Source organism: Melanotaenia boesemani, chromosome 8 (genome assembly GCF_017639745.1).
Source record: "Melanotaenia boesemani isolate fMelBoe1 chromosome 8, fMelBoe1.pri, whole genome shotgun sequence".
NCBI classification, from domain to species: Eukaryota; Metazoa; Chordata; class Actinopteri; order Atheriniformes; family Melanotaeniidae; genus Melanotaenia; species Melanotaenia boesemani.
The window spans coordinates 12,532,357-12,549,014 of record NC_055689.1 but is presented as its reverse complement, the minus strand read 5'-3'; the positions used below and the strand labels follow the sequence as shown (position 1 = coordinate 12,549,014).

The following is a 16,658-nucleotide window of genomic DNA, read 5'->3' as shown; positions in this document are numbered from 1 at the left end:
GATAATGTAATGCAAATAGACTTCTTACTCATTCCCAGGTATGAGTATGACATTACGGACCTGCGTCACCACCTGCAGCGGGAGTGCATGAATGGGGGGGAGGAATTCGCCAGCCAAGTTACCCGTACCCTGGACTCCCTTCAGGGCTGTAATGACAAGAATAACATGGACCTTACACCAGGTAAGTGAACTGCATAAAAAGCCAGAACAGATAATGAACATGAAAAAAAAGGATTGTACAAAACTGCACCAAATACTTTTTTCTAAGATTAACATGGAGCAGAAAGACTACATGTAAGAGGAAGGGCTCACTGGCAGTGAAAGCGTTGCAAGGAGTCTGTCAAGCACACGCAGTTTCTTAACCTTTTAGCCTCTTTCAACAATTCTTTCCCCACACTTAATGAGGAATTTCAAAGAGCCGTTTTCAGCAGAAGAGGCGCAAATTGATTCACATTATACTACCTGCTGGCACAGCCCTCAGATGGACTTTTGGCAGCATTGGCAATTTGTTTGCCAGATTTCCTCCCCCCAAGGGGTGGAAAATAACCTAAAAAAGCAATTTCATTTTTATTTTGCAGGCTTTTTTTGTGGTCTTAAGACATGGATTCTTTGTTTTGTTGGGACCAATAAATATGATGCTATGATAAAAGCACAATAACAACAATAAGTGCAATGTTTTACATCTTTGAAACTCAAAAGAGTTGACAGTCACGGTTTAGCTGCACATGCATTGTGTTTCCTACCCGGGAGCATAATCAACACATTAGCATATGTGTGCTTTAGTAGTAGTCTTGGGAGGAAAAGAACACAGTATGTTTAGTGTGCATTTCATCTGCAAAACATGAACAATAGATTTCCTTTCAATGCAACTTTTCCATTTGTTTCCCTCCAAATGTTTCCTATAGAAATAAAACCTTAGTGACATTGTTCTGCTTTTTTCAAGAAAATGTCAGATTTATTTCTAATTTTTTCACCACTACAAGATAGAGACATATTTTAACCATTTGCATTAGTAATCTGAGATATTCAGACATAGCACTATTTTCAAATAGTGTATCTTAATTAAAATAAACACACATTTGAGTAATAGCCTACAGCAGTGCTTGTTATGCTGGAGTAGAACATGTTCCTTGTACTCATGGAGCTTTTCCCCTTATTAAAAATCATAAAATTGTTATATTGCAGATGCTTTAACTTGTCTTATTAAGAGAATGATTATTCTTCCTTCATAGCTGTACAATTTGAAGAAAACAAAGCAATAAGACAGCATGTCCTAAAGGTTACATTCGCCACTGACTCAGAGGTGTATAATTATAATAACAACTGCAGTGTTAAAGTAAATGAAAATATTTGCATTTTGTTCTCTCTTGTCAGTCACATTAGTTTTAAGGTGAAAGGCTATGTTTTAAGTAAATGCAGAGCTTGTGATATCTGGAAAGGCTTTCCAAGAAGGAAACAAAGAGAAAAAGTTCTTTTCGTCACTCGGAGAACATAACAATTGTTTGGCTTCAGATAATCAAAACTTATTGTTATTTTATATTTTCCAAAGAATTTATTCTTCACACTTAAAAAGACAAGAACACAGATTTTTTTTCAGATCATTTATTTTTCATAATCAATGGATGCTGGCATGGTGTACCACCCTGTTACGTCCCCCTAGGGACGTGAGCTCATTGATGATCATTGCCGACAGCTGGGGCTTGTTCAACCTGAAAATGCTGGGCCCTGATGTGTCTTCGGACTGGCTGCATTGGATGCCCATCAACCTCCTTCCTTCTGATTGGCTCAACCCTCAGCCAGTCATACTGCAGCTTGGTGCAAACCAGGAAATAAAGAGTCGCTGCAGTTGGGAGGGAGAAGCGGGCTGCACAGGCTGCTTCCCCTCACCTTGGATGAGAGAGGCTAATTAGCACAGGTGGCCTCTTCTCTTTGTGTTTGGCTGGAAAATGGCTGCGATGCTTTACTGGGTGTCTGCTGTGCTAGTTGGTAGTCTGTTTGATGTTGGACTGTTTGAGTGTGTGCAGCAGAACAAATCCTGCCTGCTCATGTGTTCCGCGTGGGGGACGGTAGAACAGTCCGTTTAGTTTGGACCTACCTTTTGTTCTACGCTCAGTATTGGTTTAAGCATTGCTATGCTTTCGTTTGTGTTCAGCTATTTTGTTACCTTTGTGTTAAGTATTAGGTTTATGTTGTGTTGGGCTAGATTAGGCTTTTTTTTGTCACGGATGTCGCTCAGTTTATGGGAACTGCTGCTCTTTTGTTTTGGTTTAGTTTTCACCCCGAGTTATGGACACACCTTCGTTTCACTCGGTGGTTGTTGTATATGGTTTTAGGTTAAACCTTTTATATTTCTTTTCAGCAGTTTCACTAACCCCAACACTTTACCTTTTTGTTCCAAGTTTTATTCCGTATTCATGTTTTTGTCAATAAAAAGTGTTTTAAGCTTTTACACCTGCCACAGCGTACTTTTGTGTTGCGCCCAGTCATGCCCCTGATGTGGGACATAACACACCCTCGACAAGTCTTTAGAGTGGAATTTTAATGCAGGTCTACTCTCTGAATTAAACAGAACAGCTACTTAAATTAACTGGGAGATCAGTACTGGTCACACTGCTCTTACACGATGTTCCTAACAAAAGCAAACAGCCCGACTCCAGAGCTAATGGAAGCGGGGTAACCCTGTGCATTATACATTTAGGATGGATAATTCAACAGACCAGAGGAATATACGATGCAGGCAGCTGGTCATGACTGGAATGTTGATAGATATAAATTCTAAGGTCACTCGGAAAATGGAATTTGTATTTTTGCTAAATTAACCCAGATTTCAGGAAGTACTTTGTGTCCCCAAAAGATACACAACATTGTTTGTTATTTAATAAATAAACACATTTACCTAATGGGGTTAATATGAAAGGAAGATTTCAGTTTCTTCTGATATTTAATCTTCATATATGTATCAATTTCACTCAATAAAGATTACTTTTGTTTTTTTGTTTTTTTTTTTTTAACCTCATTTTAGTGGAAATGTGACAAAACCAAATACAATCAAAACATGTTTGTTAAATGGTGACATTAAAATTCTGTAATATTAGACATTTGTGGATTTTTAAGGGGTTAATGAAGAGTTTACCTGCTGGAGAACAACAGAGTCTCAGATAAGTTTTTTTTTTCTTTTTTTCTTTTTTACATTATTACTCATTCAGTGTCACTTCAATAAAGTGTCTTATGATATTCAAACTTAGTAATTTCTGAGGTTTAAATGCTTTACTTGTTGCTGCTATGGGAAATACTCGTCAGCTAGGTAGGCTGTCCCATTTCACTTAGGTAAGCGAGCTTCGAAGTGTGCAGACTACGTAGACACTCCACAGCCGACGTAGTCTGCACACATCGAAGTATATGACCCTGATTTGGGACACAGCTTGTATTTCAGGGGTTGTTGCTTCATTAGGTGATAAGATGCATTTAGATCTAAGTGGGTCATATCATGAATGGCTTCATTGGCAGATTTGTGGATCAGCAGTGTTCTTCAGATCCAGTGATTTCTCCTACGTTGCCTCAAAACCTCTATATTCAAACCAGTAATTTAGCTGAAGGGTTTTCTCCTCCAGGCACAACTAATCCTCTGGTTATCTGTTTAACATCCAATTGTGACATCTGTTGATCAATAAAATTATAAAGCATGGCCTTTTATCTGTGTCTCTTCTTGCTGGGCCCTTGTCCCCTGTCGCTAGGCACTGTAATTGTATCTCTATTCTGGAGTCCAGAGGACAAGCTGACATCATCATCATCATCATCATTATTAAAACAATGTTGAAATCTGTTTCTATGATGTTGATTCCATTGTTTTCTGGTAACTTTATCTCTGAATATTTGCAGAAATAACAATTTCATGCTCTGAATCTTATATGTCAACTTTTTGTTAATTAGGTTTAATTTCATGCCAGCTTTCCTCGTTGTTTAATCGTATTTTAAAGCCAAAGCTTCTAGTTTGTGTGTTTGTAATTGTAGCTACTTGTCCACAGTGAGTGACAACACCAAGTTGGCCCTGATGAACAAATACAAGGACAACATCATCGCCACCAGCCCTATTGACAGCAACCACCAGCAGAACACCCTGCTTCCGCACAACACCTCCACCAGCCAACGCAAACGCCTCTCCAGCAACACCCGTGGTGAGTCACTTTCTCTTTGATTTTACACAAAAAGAAAAGAAACCATACATATTCATAGTTAACAAAACCTACTGTTTAAGATATATCATTAGCTTGTTCAATGCGCATGGTGCTTGGATACGTGGAATGTCTGGAGAATCAGGCATCATTCAAATAATGTTTTAAAGTTAAAATAAATGACAAACATTACACAGTAGACAAGCTGAAACTTTTTTTAACACTTACTGTGTGTGTTCAACTGAAACTATATAAAAAAACATAAAAAAAAAGATTCTATTTAATACATACGGATGTAATGATATGCACATTCCCTTAAGCTTCATATTTAATAAAAAAAATAGAAAACAAAAACGCATATTGATTGATTACATTAATCCATTTGACTTTATTGGGATTATATTTGAATTTTAGAATTTTATCTATTGAATTTTCTGTCCCATCAGTCATAAAATGCATCACAAAGAGGAAAAAAAAATATATGAGCCTCACTGGACTATAAGTAACATTTATTGAGAAATTTATTTTACAAAATCCAAGAACAAACATTTAATCAGGAAAGGCAAGTTATTCAACTACACAATAGCACACGGAACAACAGGCTTTCCTTATTACACTAAATGAACCGCTGACTGAGGTGCTGAGAAAGTTCGAAAATGTATACATCACATCCGCGAGCGTCCTCCTGTGGCTGTGAACAGGAGTGTTTACTCCTGGTTTCATGTCAGTCAGTGTCAATTCACTTAAAAAAAAAGAAATGGGGGCAGAGGCATGTTTACTTCTGTAATTCTTTTCTTCTTCCTACATTTGCACCCTGCAAATAGTAATATAATGAGGAGACCACATGTTGCGGTTTTAAACATAGTCTCCCATTCTTGTTGGATACAGGGTTTTAGCTGCTAATTGTCCCTTGTTGCGTTGCTAGTTTCAGGCTGTGTACTTTGCTTCAGTAACTGCAGGCTTAAACCAACTCAAACTCTGCAGACGTCCACATAGTCCTATACCTACAACTTTTTTCCTCTCAAAACAGTTGTTCATTTCTTTCACTTGCTCCTCCTCTTAAGTATTTTATTTTCCTAAATGGAGTTTGATCCAGGCAACTTGAGTTGGCAGACCTGATGAGGATGACTAAATTTACATCACACAGTCCTGAGCATGACTGGATGTGGAAACTATGAACTGACTTCTATAATGTGACTTTTTTTCCTCTACTGTGTGAAACATTTGTAATGCAAGGCAGCGAGTTTAGCTCAACTTTGTTTTTGTTGTTTTTCTTTCTGCAGAGCCGTGTTATGATACAAGCAGAATAAGGTTTGACATCATCTGCCTAGCAGCATGTGCTGCCCTAAGACCTGTATATATCATGTAGCATTAATGGTGCCTTCCCAGATGAGGTGATGCAATGTGTACCAATGCACCCGTCATCAGCACTTCCAGCTTTCTCTTAGTTCATGTTACATTTAGCTGAGCTCAAGATCAGTGAGTGTTTTAATTTAGATCTTTTTTTTTAAACAAATGTATTTACTGATTGTGGTTTCAGAAATGATCCTAAATTTGCACAGTAATTTCCACTTAAGAAGCATAGCTTTAAATGCAGTTTTGGTTATGGAAACTTGCACTATTCATCACGTTTGAAAAGAGAAGCATAGCTTTTTTTACATTTAAAAAATAAATAAACATGATTAATTATTGCTTATATTTCATGAAGTCATAGTCTGTCAACGGGTCTAAGCAAACATGCCAGCTTGAAAATGTCTGAATGAATGCTCTTTGAACAATATCTGAAATATATGGTGCAATGTGAATATGGTAATGCATGGAAACCTCAAATAATTGCATCAGTATTTGCACCTTTTACTAAGTTTCACTCAGTATAACAGCTTGTCTTTCCTCATTTCCATTCATATAATCTACATTTTGTACTTGTGCTGCCATCATCACAACCTCCCGTTTTTTCTCACGTTCACCTCTGCCTATCAGAGCTGCTGTAGTTAAGTGCTGAATAACCGGAGACGGAGGAGTACAGGAAATGGAGAAAGGGAGAGGTTACAGTCAATGAATTGAAGAGACATTAGCCCTGAATGATAAACAGAGGAAATAGGAGGCACTGACATTTTCGAAATGTCATTTTGGAAATTTTCAGTTGACCTCAGACCATAATTCACTTTCCTCCACACTTGGCTGCACTGATGCTGTATTTTCAGCCCAATTAAAACCAATTCTGCAGCACTACATGCTGGGAAAGAGTGAAAACAAGTTTGGAAATGAACTTCTTTTCCAGCAGAAGACAGTACAGAGTGCATAGCATACAGAAAATCTGACCTTGTTTTCAAACTGTCAAGGAAAATTATGAAGTTGAAACACAAGCATGCATGTTATTCTAGCTAGCTCTGATATATTTCTTCTACCAGTCATCATATTTATGTTTCATTTGTGGTTACTGGAAACCCAACATGACTCTTGGAACATCTAGATTCTTTATTCAACACCTTGAATGTAGTGTTGATCTGTGTAGCTTTTCTAAACTTAAGCAGCAGCTTGAATTCAAGTGGAGGCTTTTTATTAATAATAAACAGTAGGAACAAAGTAAATGCCCCCAGAACATCCATCAGAACACAGCACTCATCACTGCTCTCCAAATTCAGGTCTATTAAAAGCTCCCAAACCCACAAATCCTGCATCTGTGGATGGGAGATGGCATTACATTTTAGTTTGCCAGTTTGTAAAGCTTCATACTAAAATGCAAGTAAAAGGTCTAACACAGTTTTTAAGTTGATTTCGTTGTGTCAAGAAAGGTCATTCATTTTAATACAGCAGGACAGGGGTCCTCACAGAAATAATGTATGGCAGGTAACAAAAAAGAAAAAGAACAGATAAAAATGCTCTGTATATTAAAAATGGGATCATTTTGCTTTCCACAGCTGTATCAATTACAAAAGGTTGTTAAAGACGAGGATCCATTATAAGTAACATCACTCACTGATTTGTGAAGTGCTGTTTGAAACCTTGGATTCAGTATTTGATATATAACCAGGTTATATCTCCAGGATGAAGAAAAATTGTCTCCCTAAAGCCTTATATCCATTTATCTGATCAGGAGCGTGAATCGAGCTAATGATTTTACAATTTTTAGTGTGAAATGTTTTTTTTTTTTACTTAATATTTAAAGTCACACCACTGAACTTTGTCAGATTTTTACACTTTGGTGTCCTGTAATAAAGGCTAATTCAGCATATCTGCTCTCTCAAGAGAGTAAAAGTCAGTCCAATGTCGACTATTAAATCATCTCTTGCTCTTTGCCTTTCCTACCTTCTTTTCCTCTCATCACCCACTAATGCCTTCTTGGGTTTCTATGCTGAATCAGCCATGGTGTCCAGCCAAAACAAGCCAATGTTGACATCTAGTTCCTGGCGTGTGACGCTGTTCTGTAAAGCACAATGCAGCTGTCACATGATGCTCCGGGCTGGAACACAAAATCATGAAGTGTCATTTCTTATTTCCAGGACACTGCAGGACAATGTCTTGTGTGTTGAGATGTTTACATAATGAGTCAGTGTGCCATTAAAACCCATCAGTGTTTTATGGTTAGACATGTATGTACCAAGCTCTGGCACCAGTCTTACATGGACCGTACAGCTTCTACAAGGGGGTCCGGTTGTATCCTGGCTCCAACAAACCTGACTTAATGAGTTGATGTGCAGAACTGTTTAGGCTGTCCATTTAATTTGAGTCAGGTGTGTTGGAGCAGGGATTAATTGAAAACCTGCAGTGCTGCAGCCCATGTAGGACCAAATTGAGTAGCCCCATTCTTAGCATGTTTATCTAGTTAACAGGTCTAATAGTTTATCATTATGACTACATTCTCAACTGGGAAAATGCACAGAGCCTTAACACCAAAACTCCCACAGAGCCATACATTTTGTAGGAAATTCATATAAAGTGGGATATTTTTTTAAACCAAATATGTGGATTTTATTTAAAATTGAATCAGTGTTTCTTCTTTAAATGAAAACATATTCTCACAGAGGTTAGGAATTATTTCAAAGAGTGTAAGTGTTCTGAGATGTTCGTGGGATTCCTATAAAGCACTTCCATCAAATAATACTAAAGATCCATTCTTTTACAGACAGCCTGCTGCTTTAAAACATGTTTGCTGAGTGATCTAGAGGCTTTGGTCTTTGTTGTTTTCTTCAGATTTGGGCTTACTTATTTAAGTCACTTTATGTCTCTTTTCAACAGCATGTTTGTGAGTTTGGACAAACCTTTGGTCTGCTTTGTTGTCTGTGAGCTAGCCAATCTTCTGACTCTACAGCTCCACGAACAAAGCAAATATTTCTGCCTGATTAATTTAGTTCCTTTTTTTTTTTCACTGCATGAACACAGAATATGCAGGCAGAAAGTAATGGAGAGGAAAACAAAATCCTATGTGTTCTTTATGATGTTGTGTCAGTAGTACAGTATCAGCTCGGTGTTTGAAAATACAAGGTTTTGCATCCCAAGGCGCTTAACACGCACATCCATACACACACATATTGACACCCCTTTAGAAATTTCACTGCTTCCAGGTACAAATTAGTATTCTCCAAAGTCAGCTGCATAGGAATGAGTTTGCCTAAGCAGGCAATTAGGCCTGCTTCATGCAGTTTTGAGTTGCCCTTGTTGGGGTTTCCACTCGACAGTTTTCATCTTTGTCATAAAATATGCATGCAGAGGTATTGTTATCCTCAATGGAAAAGATCTGTATGTGTGTGAGACAGGTAAGGCATTCACTCTGTCTTTTTGATGAGGATGCCCCTGTGCCCATCTTCACTATTATCTGTCAGCATAATTCAATGGACTTAAGAGTTAAAAGTACCAAAGTTGCCAAATGAGAAAAAGTGAATAGTGAGTGTAATGAATGGGCTCAGGCCTTGCGGGTCCCCACCAGTATTAAATGGATTTTATAGCTGAGTGGAGCATAATTAAGTCCTAATTAATTGTTGACCATACAGGATAATAAAGCTGGTGACTACAGTGGCTTTGCTTCAAGATAAATACTTAAAGTTGCCCTCAAAGCCAGTCATTTCAAGAATAATGTTAGAATAATTATAGACCACAGTATTGTATATCTTTAGGGTGCATTGTTTGGTCCATTTATCAAGGCAGTACTGTATTAAAGTGCTGCAACAAATCCCCTCTGTTTAGATGTCATTTAGCCATCCGTGAAGAAGCATTAGAAAACGTGAGGAGGCAGTGTTATATGCTTACAAGTTGTTTGGCTTCTGTCTGAACGTTTAGTACTAGTACTAGTAAATTTAACGTATAAGCAAGAAAATTTAACGTATAAGCAAGAAATAGCTGCACAACTTACATTAAAAAATGGTCATTTTAAGGTAGTACTACCACTGGCAAAGATGATGAAGGATGCTGGCGGAAAATTGGTTTGCTGTCATTGTACTTCTGCTGTGTACTAAAAACGATTACCATAGAGGGTAAGAAATGTATGTAAGTCATTTCACTCAACTATGACAGTTATGCTAGCACCACATTGCTATACACAATTATACTTGTTACCTAAGTTCTCAACACAACTAATACACCTTTGTAGCTTGGTTAGATTGTAGGTCAGTAACATCTGCTTGAACTGGTGACATTTCAGTAAAATAAGCTCGTTTTGTTTGCAGCTTTGCTACTAATGAAGGACACTTGCGATAAAGACCATTGCAACACCAAATAATCTAAAAAGTGATTTTTTTTAAGTGTTTTGGATTTCATGCTATACATTGTATAGCACAAACAAAGATAGTTTGTAGACTTTAAGTAAAGTAGCTTATTTACTTTACAATATCTCTGTGAACTTTGCTTCCACTTTGCTGTTCAATCAAGTGAAGCAAAACATGCAAGTAAGCCAGTGTCAGGTGTTCAATGGCATCTTACTGCCCACAATTCAGCACAGTTATCTCTGTCAGCTCTCGTGCCTGAGGCTTGTAAAAATGCCACTATAACAAGATGAGATGCAAATACCAAAATGTGCAGCACGGGGGTTTCAAGTGCTAACATTGGTGCTCCACCTGTTGTTGCATGATTTCACTATAAACCTGTATTTATGCACAGACTATGGTGTAGATCAGTGGTTCCTAACTTTTTTTGCAGGTCCCCCTTTTCATCGAAAACAATAATGTCAATAATGTTTTTTTTTTTGTTTGTTTGTTTTTTTTTTGGTAGTTGAAATCTCTGTTGATTCATCATCGTTTGGTACTTTCAAAATTTTGTCCATGTTTTGCTAATAGTGCAGAAACTATAACTTTTATTTGGCCTTGCTGTCCCCCTGTCATAAAACTGGTCCCCAGTTTGGGAACGAAAACTGATCCGTGGAGTGGAAAATGAAGCATCAACTCTCACCAGCATGCACTTTGTCACAGTTCGCTCAGTATCAGCAAATGCAGTATATTGGTCAGTGTTTTCACGTCAATACCCCTAAACTTTCTAGAACATTTCAGGACACAAAGTGCATCCATGAAAACAAAAATGGGATTTAATCCTCTAGGTTTTTCACTTGGAAAGGGACACATGGATGCAGAATTCATTGAATGTTCATTTGTATCTGTCAATGCACCATGTTTGATTGACAACACCTCATACAATGTTGAATATTCTTTACCTGCACGCAGATATTAAATTCACAAGTATTGATTATTTCAGCATTATTTAAAGGGTACTGGTTTGAAGGTTATACATGCTTTATATATTTAGAAACAGCTATAGTATATGACATCAGACTGCAGGATTTTGAAAGCACATCTTTTCTATAGTTTTTTTTTTGCATTTTTTTTAAAGGTAAAAAACATGAAAATCTCTTTTTAAAAAGTCACATTTTCAAGATATTACCAGGTAATACTCTCATCTCATTTGTATTTAAACCACATTTCACCCTCACTTTCTATTCTGATAACAACCCTTCTCTGTTCTCATTTCAAAAGAATGTTACTTTCTTTTAACTAAAAAAATGAATCTTCTCAGGTAAGAAATGTCTTTTTTATCCTGATGCCATCAAATTGGGGCAAAAAGAAAAAAGAAACTAGATAAATGTTATAGGAATTGTTCATGTTCTCTGTTGTTCTGTTAGAAAAAAAGGACAAAAAAACTATTTTCTATGACTCACTTTTTTTTATTTATCTATTTCTTTTAATTCAAACATGGTGCTCACTGATAATGCCGGTAATGGTTTTATTTCACTTACATATTGTTGTTCTTACGGCAGCTACTGTTAATCAGAGCTTTTGGTTTTTCAGTTCTTTTGTTCACTTTCACAGTCAGAGTGGCTCGTCATCTGGGCCCCATCACAGTCTCTTCAATATAAAGTGCTGGAGCACTTGAAATAATAACTTTTGGTTTATAAGTGGCCCTTCTGTCTGCTGCACATGCAAAGCCGTGGATGAAAACCCTGCACTGAATGCAGTGTTTGAAGAGGCCGGATGTGGGGTCATGACATCACCTTTGATCCACTTTTGTACTGAAAAATACAATTTCATATTGAATTTAGTGGACTTCTGGTCAAAATTTGGTTGGATAGTTAATGTTAACAGCTAAGTGAGTAAAAGATGACCTGATTTCCAGATGGCATAAAATAAAAAATGGCACATTTTTATAATATTTTAATATATTAATTAATAATGTAACCAACATTGCTTTTTTTTTAAAATTCCCCATATATTATCCTAAATATTTCCACAGTTCACACACATTGATTTTAGTTGTAAATTAAGCTAGGAACCATGTGCTTGGAAAGTGGAGGCCTGTATTTGAGCAGGTATCGCTGTATACTACAGTTTAGCACCTCCCCTTAGTACAGTTATTCGCAATCAAGTTCTCTTGCTCTTATAAACCTAAACACACCCTCATCAGTTTCTATTGAATGCCATTATTTTCAGTTCAGTTACACAACTCACTGATTTGATGGATAACAGCTTTACAGCATTGTAGTTTGGCAGTTAGGCATTGCATGTTTTTTAATCAATTTAACATTGAAGCGAATGCTGAACGATATTTTCTCTTTTAACCAGAGCCTACAGGTGGATGCCAGAACAAAAGTAGGCAATATTCAGGGATCATGGCAGCAGTAGTAGCACCTGCCTTGTTGATGATGAATGTGAACAAACAACAACCCCAGCAACCAAACTAACATCTGAGACCTTGGTTAAAATGGCTGTAGAGTGCCATTGTTTACATGAACAATAGGTTCAAACGAAGGTTTAATCTTTATCTGCATGGCTGTTGAAGATCAGTTTATCTTCTGCTTACTGAACTATGTGGTGCAACAGAATTATGACGCAAACCTCCGCATGTTGCTGCACCTTCCATGTGAGATTGAGTTTTGATTTCTCTGGAGGCACTTTAATTCTCTTCTGTAAGCCAAGCAGCGACACACCATTACAGCTCAAGTGCTATGCTGGTGAAAAATGTTGAAGGAAATGAGAAATGTTGTAGGAAATAGAGGGCAGCAATAAAACTCTGTAAACACCAGACTGAGCTATTTTAGTATCGATTTGGTTTTTCTTTGTTTTTTTTCCCCCACTTACAGGAAAATGTCCTTACTTGAACATTTTAAACCCATCTTAAACACATTAAGGTTAATTTGTTTTAACTCTCATGTTGTGTGGGTTTTACCATTTAGTTGTTCCTGCTTCGTATACAGATGACATGGATCGGCGTTAAATCACAGCACCAGGATCTGTGCATCGACAGTTTTGTTTTTGTTATTGTTTTTTTGTTTGTTTTTTGGGTTTTTTTCTTACAAAAGTCAGAATACACCGCTTCATTTGAATTTCCGTAAACTTTAGTTTGAGAAAATTGGGCCCCTTACAGTTTCTTCAGTCTTATATGGTTTTGCTAACTAACATACTAGAGAGATTGAAAAACATTCTACTTTTTAACATTGTTGCTGGTAATTTTAAAGCTGTTTCTTGAAACCCGTCATCCTTGAAGAATACAGACCATTCTCCTCAAAAGGAGTGTTTTCCATTTGCAGACAAGTAGTAGGCTCAGTCAGTCGGCTGCATGTCCGGTGCTACATCATAGTGAGCTTTTAAAGGTACTTTAAAGTGGATGAGCTTTGCAAGAAAACTTTCATCTTTTAAATTTTTTTTGCATAGGCCACAAATAAAATGCCTTTTACATGTTTTGATTCCTGTTTCAGAAAAATAAATGCACATATTCAGTCCATGGAAAAAGTACTACATTTTTGAAAGGCTTCATTTCTTATTTCTAAATTGGTATTATATGAATAAATTCCTCATAAATCTAAGTCCTGATACACTTTACAATCTCCTTCTGAGTGAACTACTTATAAAGTTATGATCCTTCATGTAATGACTTTCTACATAGTGTCGATAGTAAGATTTTATTTTATCATACTTTCCTGAAATCACTTTGCTGGAGTTCAGTGAAAATATTTACATTGAGATAACCATTGTCACGTCATCTTTTGTTTAGACTAAAATATTTATTTAGATTCCCCTATAGAGTGAATCTACCTTTTTTTTTTTTTTTTTGTTCTTGCACAACAGTGCCAACATCACATTAATCAACAAGGCAGTCCACGGTCATTTCTTATTGGTTGATTGATAGATGTATTATATTTACGATACCATTAGGTGTTCATCTCTGGCTACAGTTGACCACAAGACAGTGACGACAGAGGTCTTTGAGCCTCTTTTACTGTACAATGTAGGACTTTTATCCATTATCTATAGAATTCCAGTGACTCTTTTGCCCAGTTTGTCATTGTAAACATCATAGTTAATTTAGAGGAAACACATCATGTTCGTCCTGAATTAGTAAGTCTGGAAATCTAGTAATGAAAGACCTCAATTTTTCAATGTTTTCCTTTTGTATGAAATCAAAATGGGCAAATATGATTAACTTTTGTCTAGTTTGCCAGTGGTTTGAATCTGTAAGGGTCTTACAATTTAAATTAAACAGTTCACTTGTTTGGGATTTGCTGGGTTTCTTTACAGCCGGTTGTAACAGCCCTCGCTCATCCATGCTCTGTTTCCCAAATCATAATTATAATCCATCAGATAAGTCTAAACTACTTTTTATTATGAGTTTTTAAAATATTCCACTCTCTTTTCAATAAAAACATCACATTTATACTGTATTTTCACTACCATTGTTTACCAGCAACCTCTTTCGGTGCTAAACATAAACATGAAAAAAAAATAATGAGAATCTCTCTACAAAGTCTTTTCACACAACCGTTCTAAAACAGGGCCCTTATCTGACAGCAGCAAACATTATAAACGTTACAACAGGACTGCAACAGCAAAAAAAAGTGAAAGAAAATTATAAAGACTGCTCTTAAAGCTTTATCACTGTATGGCTGTTTCTGTGCCACAACTTTGGGATGGCTGGTTAGTGATGAAAGTGACAACAAATTCAATGATTCCCTTCACTTTCTCATAATTGGAGGGCAGAGTGGGAAGCACTCAATGCTTGGATGATGATTAGTTTGGCTAGCTGTGCTCCTCAGGGTTGCAGAGATTAGGTCAGAGTGAAAATGGCTAACATGGTACCTTTAATAACTCCTATCTCATTGGTTTATTTTCTTGCGGGTGCTAAATAACATTCTTTGGTATATTGCCCAACATCTTACTCTAACATTAGTAGGTTTTCTACTTTTTGTAGTTTTATTGTTGTTAGATACTTGAAATGGACTTAATAGTAACTTAAACTTACTTGTTTTAATAGCACAAATGTTCCAAAAGACTTTGTTCCCTGCCAGTAACAATATCTGAATGGTGAAGTCTACACTGTCTATTGCTTGATTATTAAATCAGTCGTAAAAAATATGCTGCTGAAACAATAGCATTAACACAAAAGGCTTTCCACTTGTATAGCAAAGCCACACCAACATCTGTGCTGGCAGATAGTCATGGCTGCCAATAATATTTATGCAACACATTCATATCTTCACTGCGTATTGTTCTAAAACCAACATCATGAAAAGCTGATGAAGCTGCTGTCATGAAAAAGTCCTCCACAGTTTGCCACGCTGACATTGCTGCCAACTGTGCTTCCTTTCCTCCATTGTTTCCGAGGTAGCGTCTCCAGTTTAATCACACACTGCCTCTTGGTTGGGGATTTTTAAACCTCTTGTCACAAAGTGATGTTAGCATGAATTTTATTTTGACTCACATATATCCTGCTGAGACAGCAAATCTTGGCTGCTTTGATGGATTTTCCCACTCACTTTGGGATGTGCAATCCGCTAACACTTGTAAGACAAGCTTCAATACATACACTCTAAATATAGCTAATGCCTGAACTATAACACTCAGCGGAAATGCATTATCGACATTGTAGAAGTTGGTTTGTTTATCAAATTGTGTACTGTAGGTATCTAAAGCAGTCAGTTTCTAGTCATGGCTGATATTTATGACTGAATGCAGTAGATTAGATTATCATGTTAAAGTTTATTCTGCCTCATTTATGAAATAGTAAGGATTGCATATTGTTATTTTTCAAATAAAACATGAAAAATGGTGAGAAAAAAAAAGGAAAACAGGAGTCATGTTGGTATTGCCCAACAAAATATCATGTTGTCCATTTTTATCAGTTCATTTAGTTTTCATGCTTTCCATCTCAGACAATATCATGAGCCATTTGTTTCTGTTTTAATCATTTTGGTATTTTCGATAACACATAACCCATCTGAACATTTTCCAGCTGCCAACTGTGTCATAGATAGAAGATCTGCCCAAATGTTAGACTCACTGAGCTCTAGCTACGATGACTGGTCCGAAATATCTTGGCAAGTTAACCAACAAATACAGATGCAACAGTATGATTAGGGCCTAATACTACACAGAAAATGTACATTTACTTAATTAAATCTGTCTTAACATAAAAGTTAAATCTCCCAAAAAAGGTCAAAGTCAAAAGATAAAGAATGTGTAACATCAACATTATTGGAGGCTTTTTACCGATTCACAAAGCTGCCAGTTCATTAAGACACAAGTCATGAAAGGCCGTGCAGTCCTGCAGTTAATCTGCTTTCATAGGTGCTATAATGCTTAGCAGGATGCTGCTTCTGGAGTTGTTAAACTACTGATCCAAACACAAAGGTGTTTCTGTTATTATAGCCCATCTGAATAATAAAGTGATGGGTCAGTACAACACAGCACAATTTATCTGCACTGCAAACTAAAAATGCTTTTATTAATGCACAGCTCAATCAATAGTTGCTTAAATTGAGAATGTTCTGATGGTGCTACTGCACAAATCAGAGCTGTGTATAATGGCATTTAAAGTCGGTATGATAGCTTTCACAATAAAGCCTAGTTTATAATTTGATGCAGGTGCATTTTGCTGCTGAAGCAGGGGCTAGTATTTTAATTGTAAGAACATGAACCACTTTAATAATTTGAATCATGTTCATTTTTTTTTTAAAGACGTGGCAATTAAACATCTCACATTTTACTAAAAACACACCAAAGCAGTAGCGAA

At 36.7% G+C, this 16,658-nt stretch overlaps 1 protein-coding gene across 3 annotated transcripts in view; it reads left to right on the top strand.

Moving 5' to 3' along the window:
* The window catches only part of astn1 (astrotactin 1), a 400,574-nt gene that overhangs the window by 88,376 nt on the left and 295,540 nt on the right, over nt 1–16,658 (top strand). For all 3 annotated transcript variants that reach the window (XM_041992000.1, XM_041991999.1, XM_041992001.1), the window contains exons 4-5: nt 39–181; nt 4,026–4,175. In XM_041992000.1, coding sequence (XP_041847934.1) covers nt 39–181; nt 4,026–4,175 — 293 coding nt within the window. The remainder of the gene's footprint in view (nt 1–38; nt 182–4,025; nt 4,176–16,658) is intronic.